This window comes from Silene latifolia, chromosome 8, assembly GCF_048544455.1.
Source record: "Silene latifolia isolate original U9 population chromosome 8, ASM4854445v1, whole genome shotgun sequence".
NCBI lineage: Eukaryota > Viridiplantae > Streptophyta > Magnoliopsida > Caryophyllales > Caryophyllaceae > Silene > Silene latifolia.
In genome coordinates, this window is record NC_133533.1 from 76,739,581 (window position 1) to 76,748,879 (window position 9,299).

Genomic DNA, 9,299 nt, shown 5'->3' on the forward strand with positions numbered 1-9,299 from the left:
CATCAGAAGGAGAACGGTATTTCTTGAGATTGCTACTTAATCATGTTAAATCTCCCAAATCTTTTGAAGATCTTAAAACAGTCAACGGTCATTGTTGCTCAACTTACCAAGAAGCTGCATTAGAACTCAGGTTAATTGAAGAAGATAATATGGTCGATTTGTGCCTTGCTGAAGCATGTAATGTACAGATGCCTTCTGCTCTACGACGTCTGTTTGCAACTGTTCTCATTTTTTGCCAGCCAAAAGATCCTGTAAACCTGTGGGATAAGTATTACACTGCACTATCTGAAGACTTTAGAAGAGAGCACCCAAACGATGCATACACTGTAAGAGTTCGTACGGTTCAGAAGTTTGAATAGCATCTAGAAGTAATGGGCAAATCTCTACGCACATTTGGACTCGCGCACTTGAGCGAAACCCAGGATATTGTGCTCCGCAGAACCCAAGATATAATTGATGCACTTAATGCACCTATACCAAAAGAGTGTGTAAAATGTCGCAGTTCATTGAACCCAGAACAACAACAAGTTTTCGATACCATAGTTGAACATGTTAGAGAAAACAAGCCTGGTGCCTTTTTTGTGGATGGTCCTGGTGGTACCGGTAAAACGTACTTATACAATGCTTTGTACGCTGAAGTCCGGTTACTTGGTAAGATTGTATTACCTACTGCAACTTCTGGTATAGCTGCAGCAAACATACCTTCTGGGCGAACCACACATTCCAGATTTAAAATTGCTTTAGATTTGGATGTCCCATTGACTGCTTGCGAGTGCCAAAGCAAGGGAGCCTTCTTTGCGTTAATACAAGCAACCAGCTTAATTATATGGGATGAAGCTTCAATGGCAAGGAAGGAAACAGTTGAAGCCCTGGACCACTTACTACGTGATCTATGTGACCCAGATTTGGTGTTTGGTGGGAAATTAATTGTGTTTGGAGGTGACTTTCGCCAAGTGCTTCTAGTAGTCCCTCATAGATCGTTAAGAGAAGTAGTGAACTCTAGCATGGTCTCCTCTGCAATCTGGTCTCAACTGATCAAATATCGCTTAACCGTTAATGTTCGAGCGCAGAGATGATCCGAGTTTTCCGATTTCTTTTGGCTCTTGGTAATGGTGAGCTTCAAACAAGAAACGCTCAGATTGAAGCGCCTCCGGGATTGTAGTAGAAACACGCAGCATGAAGAAGAGTTGATAACTACGATTCTTTGATATTGCATACCCAGAAGCTGATGTTAACGCATTGGGTACTGATATATTTATCAAACGATCAATACTGACGCCCATGAATGAAGATGTTGGTGCTATTAATACACTTCTTATAAATAGGTTCCCAGGAGAAGCTGTCACATATAGAGGCTACGATTCAATGCTGACTGATAACTGCAACATTTATCCAGCTGAATTCATAAATACACTTTGTCCAGGAGGCATGAGTCCTTATGAATTAATTCTGAAAGAAAATTGTCCAGTCATTCTCGCTTCGTAAATCTTCTTCCATCTTGGTCTCGCAATGGAACTAGGTTAATTTGCAAAAGATTTACGCCTAATCTAATAGAATGCATGATAGCTTCTGGACATTACAGTGGTGACCATGTGTTTATACCACGTATTAAAATGCAGCCATCAGCTTCTGATAATTTCCCATTTCAGTTCCAACGTAATCAGTTCCCTTTGAAGTTGAGTTTTGCAATGACCATCAATAAATCACAGGGGCAGACATTGGACCAAGTTGCTATCTACCTTCCAAGACCCTGTTTTTCTCATGGACAGTTGTATGTCGGTCTTTCACGAGCTAGAACATCAGACAAAGTAACAGTTGTTTCTGCATCTACAGATCATGCTTCATCACAACAATCCGTGAAAAACATTGTTTCTTACGATGTTTTGAGACTTGCAGTCATCATCTAAGTAACCTCACAAAGGAAGTGTTCCTGCAAAGTCAGCGTACTTTTTTGGCACCTAACTAGGACAATATATTGTCTAGATTTTGAAGACACAACTGCAAGGATGACTCTGCTTATCGAGATGTGTCACACACCTGCGAAATCAACCTCTATTCCCATTAGTACAACCATGCTACTTAGCCCACCATTATGCTTAACAAAGCATATGAGCCAATGGTTGGCTATATTATATCAAGGAATGTAATCACTTTTGACTGCAGGAGCTTATGAATCATGTAATATAAGGACTGTTTAACAGAAATGAATTATAAAGCTTCTAGCAACCCTTTCTTGTTTTGAACAAAAAAAAAAACTACTTGATCATTACTTACAATTTCAGAACACTATTATATAAAATCAACAGAATAATATAGCTAATACTTTTTTACAATATAGAATATTTCTCAATTATGTTAAATGAATCAATTTTCCATAAACCATACATACATAGACACACACACCCCTTCCTAAAGCCAATTTTCACACAATTATTTCTAGATAAACTTCTCCATTAGCCAATAGTCAATATTAGACAAGTCATCTTATAATCAAGAAAGTAATAAAAATCTCTTATATAAATAAATAACTATAACTATAAATACACTATACTATAGTACTCCTACAACCTACTAATAACAATATAATATTATACTTCTTCTAATACTCACAACGATCACCTAACTACCCATTACTCTAACTATAACGAAACAGTGTACTATCTTATTGGCATGTGCTAAGAAATCAGTCTAGCCTAAGAAACATAGTCTTCTACTGCACTCCACCTACCTTCTTTTCCTCTTTTCCCTTACTGCCTTTCATTCACTTGCTTTTCTAATTCTATGTCAGTCATTGCTCACCCCTTCCACATGTTTGAGTAACTACTTTGCTACTTATAGTACCACCACTTTCTAAATCCTACTTCCGATTCTGAGTTCTCAAAGAAATAAGAAAACAACTTTCAGTATGCACTTCTAATCTCAGATACACTCATCCTTTCACTCTATATTACATTATTTCAATTTGTTGTCTTCTTGAATTATTATTTACATGATTATCATTGTCATCTACAACTGAATCAGGTCTTTATTATCATGGCTATCTTCAAGTACATACATACTATGAAGCATAAAATAGTCATACTTCTATATTAGAAAAGTAAAGACTACAAAATCAGGAAAGCTTGCTAGAAAAAAAAATCACCTTAACAATCATAACTTATTTGGTGAATTTGGTCATATGTGTTCACATAGAAAAGCTGTATTCATATGTCAATTTAGAAATAATGTGATGCAGTTTTGAATTAACCTATTTATTAAAATTATCTACAAAACTACATCCAATTTACAGTTCAAAAGTTTTCAATTTCAGTCTAAATATTCTTCATTGAATAGTCTGCATTTCAGAACCCAGATACTAAATCTGATGTTCAAAATACATAGAAATCAACATGAAAATTATTTGATTATTCTGTGGCGTCTCTTAACAGAATGAAGCCGCAACCAGTGTACCTGGATGAACTAACAAACACCACTAAGGACTACAAGGTCAAGGTAAAAGTAATTGAAAAGAGACGCCCAAAGACATCTCCTTCAAAGGTGGTCTACCAGGGCTTCGTCGTCCAAGATGATAAGGCAAGCCCATTATTCATATAAATCTTTGTCTAAAATAAATTGTGAATGTAGATTATAATTTATCATATTTGATCTTATTTTAGGAATCTATATATGGAGTAGTTGATGAATTAGTGCATTTACTAATTAATTATCATTTAGTATATTTTATGACACTCTACTCATATATACATATATTCATTCATGAAACATTTCAATTTAGCTGCAACCATTAGTGCATAAATGGAAAGGATGTGCTTCAATGATCATTTTGGCTGTGACGTTTGGTAGTCTTAGTATAACATAGTGAACTTGAAATGCTAAAAGACTTGTTTCAGATGAAACCTTTAAATACATCTCCTGTTCTTCTTTAATCAAGAATAACATTGTCTTCTACTACAAGTAGTTTTATTAAACCCTAAACTCTACTTGCCTAAGTACAGCACAACTAAGCACTGCACATTTCTTATTAAACATTGTTCTCTTTGTACATGAACAAATCACTTGAAAGCTACTTTGCTAACAAGTGAAATATAGTCAGCACCACGCGATAAGATTTGCTGTGTGTATAATAACAATGAATCTACAGACAAATCTAAATAGTATGTGTAATTAGGTTTCTTGATCGTGTCTTAGGATTAATCTATTTAATAAACCGTAACTAACAAACATAGTACTATTAACAGCGATCTACGATGCGCGGGGCTCTTTTTGCTGACCAAGTCGATCAATATGAAGATGCATTCAAGCACAACAGACTGTATGAGATAACCAACGCTCCAATATCTCCTCTGAAGCCAGAGTATAAGTTAAACCCCACAGATGTTGATTTCCAGATGAACTTTGGACGGCGAACTATTGTCCTACCAGTTGATATTGATGATGGCACCAATACCATAGACTATAGACCCATTTCTCATCTGCCCAGAGCAACTGATTACACTGAGATGTTTGGTATGATTAAGTGATTAGCTATATCATCTTTTTGACTACTTTGTTGTATTACAGGAAAATCAGACTCCACCATAACATTACCATGTTTCTTATATATTGCAGATATAGTTGGTGTGGTTCTCTTTGTAGAAGAACATTCTCGTAAAGTTACAACAAACAAGAACCGTGAAACAAATGTTCGTGAGATTGTGCTCACTGACCACAGGTAAATCATAGTCATAGTTTACAGATTAGTTAGTGCTAAAATACTAAACAACAAATATTGTATATGAAACTAATAACATCAATTTAAATGGAACAACCTACGCAGTACTCCGCAGCCACTATCAATCTCAGTTTGGGATGACCTGGCAGAAGATGATTGCACAATGCTGATTCCAGAACCTGGCAAATTTAGGATCGTGGGACTCACAGCTCTCAGAGTATCTAATCACAAAGGTCAGATACATTTACTTAGTTGCAATTCTAAACATACGCACTAAATGTAGTAATCGACAATTAATAACTATACCTTACCATTTACAGGTTTCTCAATGACCACTTCTAGCTCAACAGTCATCATACATTCACTGTTGGCGAAAGCAGAAGCGCTGAAAATCGGTACTCTACGAACTCGTAGTCCTAATTCAAACACTACGAACACGACCTTTTCTACATGCTATTTCAGATGCTAATGTTATTCACTTTTACAGGATGGCAAGCCATCACACATCCTTGACACAACTTCAGTCTAGGCTCTTTCATGTCAAGCTACCTATGCCAAATGAAAAGACAACCAAAATTTCAGCTCTTCGTGCTAAGAAAGTAAACACAATTTACTGATGCACCTTCTAATGTACCTACTACATATGCATTTACTAATCTGCATCATACTTCCAACAGGCAAAATCAGCTTTGCAAGATGAAAAACACTGGTTAGAAGTTACTATACCAGCTGCTGAACTACATAAAGTGCATGCATACATAGGATGTTCAAAATGTGCTAAAACCTCCAGCATGCCACCAGGGCGTCCATACACATGCAACAACTGCTCCGCGCCTGATTGTACCTCAGTGCCAAAGTACGTCTACTGCATCACTTTAGTACTACAATAACTTCAAATAAGTAAATATACATAATCCCTCTCTTACATATAGCATGGCTAATAATAGAACTCATTCAATAACCTATAATTAATAGCTAAAACACAAAGAAGGTACTAATGCTTAGACATCATCTATTTCAGAATCACATTCAACTGCGAAATATTAGATGGAACAGGAACATTGCCAATGACCGTATTTACACAGACTGCTGAAAGATTGTTCAAAATGTCAGCAGCTAATATATTCCACATGAAGCACTCTGTAAGGCTTACAACATAAAACCTCAACTAATAAAACTAGCACACACATATTAATAATTATTAATCTAATTTTCAGGACCATGAGGAAGCATTCTCAGTTGTACAAGAGTTGCTCCGTACAACTCCTTTTAAAGTTCAAGTTGGCCCTTCTACATCCCTCTCAGTAAATAACATCTTGCAGTGGGTGGTGAAGCGGGTTGTTGTTGACGATGAAGATGACACTGTATCAAAATCTGAACCAGTGCAAGAGCCAATCCCAGAATCGCAAGTTATAGACGATTCTGAAGTTCGTGCAGCTGACAAGCAAATAGTTCCTGACCAATCTGCAACCAATGTCACTACTACTCCTGCAGAAGATGCACTTGAAATATCCTCTTATCGCCCCAAAGATCTCCAAAGACATTCTCGTATAGCCAACTACGTCCAAGAAAAAGGGGACCGGAAAGAACACGGGTCCTAAATCTAGACTTAACCGTGAAGCTATTAAGTATGGACTATAATAGCACAGGCATAGTTGTAATAGTTAGTGGTCATGGCCTGTCATTTTGGTATTTTGTCAACCTACTGTTACTCTTGAACAATTCGCCGAGCTGCTAAGCTTGCTGCGTGTACTCTTTTATCTTAATCTTAGCTTTTGTGTGTAATATAAACTACGGACCAGACAAATCAGTGTACTTATGAACAACTCAGTTCTGCCTTGTACTAAGGCTACTTAATCTACTTTGATGATCATTAATCTTTCATAGGTTATTTGATCATTTGTTAGTTTATATATTTTCTTTTTAATTTCGTGCTTATCTTACTTCGTTCTGCATCTCTCAAATTGATATGTATTGTATATCTTATCAAGATATCAAAATAAACATTACTATCTTACATTCACAGACTTTTAATTAATCAAGCAACAAATGCAATGTGAACACAGGTGTATATGCAGACGTCGTCTTCAGCAGCAACACTTTTCGCCTCATGTCGAGTTCTATACGGGACCTGCTCATACGCTAGCAGTTTAGAGAAATACCTTGAATCTAGCCTTTAAGCTACTCACAAATATGGACCAGGTTGTAGCTTGACATACTAACATAACATATTACTAAGCCAACTTAGAAGGACCATATGATTCTATTCTTGTCAAATTAAACGGTTATTTACTAACTATAACTGATCTGAATATTTCGAATTTAAAAAATTGGTTTAACAATGGACATTAGCAACAATAATACAAAGTTAAAATTCACAAAATTGGCGGACATTTATACATATATTATCTATGCTATGTTTACTTAAGTGTAGATTACAAATCTGGATACGGAACAGTTTTTACGCTTAAAGGTTCTTATTTATCTCTTCAATATACCTATTCATTATGTTAGGTAGATAGTGTATCCAATTAAACTAATAGATTACTTAATAAAAAGTGTATCTTAGAATAATAATCTAAAAAGTCATACCCGTTCATCAACATGAATCTTCAAATGCTGAACCTAATGCCAGTTACTATTATAGGATTCATTTAAAATGTTATTATACAAGTAGAACAAACATTATATAATAAAAAAAAATCAAAAAAAAAGGGTACCGAAGTTCAAAACTAAATGGTTAAGCTAACAAATATAGTACGTCCTGACAGAACATATTAGTAAGCCACTTAGAGGACCATGTGATCCTATTTTTTTAGAATATAATGGTTATTCACTAGCTATAACTTATCTTAATTATTACTCCCTTCGTCCCGGCATTTGTTATCCTTTGGTTTTAGCACAAAGACCAAGGAAAAAGGAGAGAGAGCCAATTACTAAATGACAGGTAGAATAAATTGAGTGTGAATGATCAAATTGCTCATCAAGTTCATTCTTAAAATAGAAAAACCAACAAATAAGTGAGACACCCTAAAATGGAAACAGACAACAAATGATCAGGACAAAGGGAGTACATTTTAAAAAAAAGTTAACTGAATGACATGTGTGACCAATTGAGTATGAATGATCAAATTATTCTTCGAATTATTTCTTAAAATAAAAAAAACAACAAATCACTAAGACACCCAAAAATAGAAAAGGACAACAAATGACCAAAACAAAAAGAGTAAAAGATAACGTGAATCTTTGATCAGCCTAAATTACGTGCGCAGTACAATACACAAGATATAATGAGATCACTTTGATGTGCTATGACTGTTGATATGAATGACTAATGAGGCTTTAAATCCCAACTAACCACAATAAAATATAGAGGTTTGCATTCTCTGGCTCATTAGACAACGCAAATTACTGTTTCACATGCAGATTATATCAGCTTTCATCATTACTAATTAATAACTTGTCCCTCAAACTTCTCTTTAACAAAGATCTTAAAATCACAAGTCAATCAATTCATTCTATTCTAATTAAGAAAAAATAGTTGGCATATTAAATTAAGTATTTTTTTTTAAAAAAAATAAGAAGAATCATGCCAAAATTCAAATGCACCAGGCGTGTTTACGTAAATGAAACGAACAAGATTGAGTTTGTCGAAGATTACAAGCGATGGAAGAAGACCACGTTTGCTGCTCGAGAAATCTTCACAACTAACAAGGTAGAAATGGAGATCAAAAGTGGTGATGAAGCTGAACACGAATTACTGAGTTTAGAGGATGTGGTCACCAATGTCTTCAACAAGCTTGACAATCCAGGAAAAAGGAACATGTCTGAGGTTTGCAAGTGTTGGGCCAAGTGGTTCATAATCGGCACTGACACATCAAAGGTCAGTCGTGATTATAACTCGCAGTTGGCAAGGGAAAATGATGGCGGTATGATCTCGCTGTACAGGAAAGACAAGTTAGTCCACAAATTCTGTGCATGTAACTACCACAACACAGACAAGGAAAAGCGAGCATTTCACAAAAGATTGGAGAAAAGACAGGCAGCTAATAGGAGGTACATGCCTTAGAATTCTGAGGCGTCCGGAAGTGAAGGGTATTATGACTCTGACTAAGTGCAAAGATGTTCTGTAAGCAGGTCTGATTTTCAGGTTTTTGTTTGTCTATATAGCCTAACCTACAGTAGCCTTTTGCATGTAAAAATATGGCGTTACGTAGGGTGATTGCAGGTAGTTATGTCATCCCACGCAGATCAAACATTTCGAAACCTGCTAGGGTCGCCTTCGTTTTAAACATTGGCTATTTTGTAATTGGGTTGTGATGTCTAAGAAGTGTCTATGCCTAGGTTTCTATCCTAAAACAATCTTAAATGGGGGGGGGGGGGGGGAGGGGCTATATTTTCAATGTATATAAGGTCATGAGCTGCAAACCTTTATGCAGCTGTAGTATTAGCACCTGTTCTTTGCTTTCTGGATAATATGTAGCGAACATACAACTAAACGCGAGTGTGGTTACAGCACATTTCACAGTATTCATTTCGTCCTATCAACGGTAATGCACAAAATACTCACAAAAAAATGGCGTCTACT

At 36.0% G+C, this 9,299-nt stretch overlaps 3 protein-coding genes across 3 annotated transcripts; all 3 read left to right on the plus strand.

The window, feature by feature from the left end:
- Window positions 1–371: 371 nt before the first annotated feature.
- On the plus strand, window positions 372–1,076 carry LOC141595391 (uncharacterized). The gene has a single exon (XM_074415355.1). The coding sequence runs from the start codon at window positions 372–374 to the stop codon at window positions 1,074–1,076; it is 705 nt and encodes a 234-aa protein (XP_074271456.1).
- Window positions 1,073–1,907, plus strand: LOC141595392 (uncharacterized). Its single transcript, XM_074415357.1, has 3 exons — window positions 1,073–1,112; window positions 1,223–1,481; window positions 1,583–1,907. Exons 1-3 carry the CDS (start codon window positions 1,073–1,075, stop codon window positions 1,905–1,907), a joined length of 624 nt encoding a protein of 207 aa, XP_074271458.1.
- A 2,340-nt stretch (window positions 1,908–4,247) lies between these two features.
- On the plus strand, window positions 4,248–6,312 carry LOC141595393 (replication protein A 70 kDa DNA-binding subunit B-like). The gene is made up of 8 exons (XM_074415358.1): window positions 4,248–4,506; window positions 4,609–4,711; window positions 4,817–4,944; window positions 5,032–5,106; window positions 5,174–5,310; window positions 5,389–5,567; window positions 5,733–5,853; window positions 5,929–6,312. Exons 1-8 carry the CDS (start codon window positions 4,248–4,250, stop codon window positions 6,310–6,312), a joined length of 1,386 nt encoding a protein of 461 aa, XP_074271459.1.
- The last annotated feature ends 2,987 nt before the right edge of the window (window positions 6,313–9,299 follow it).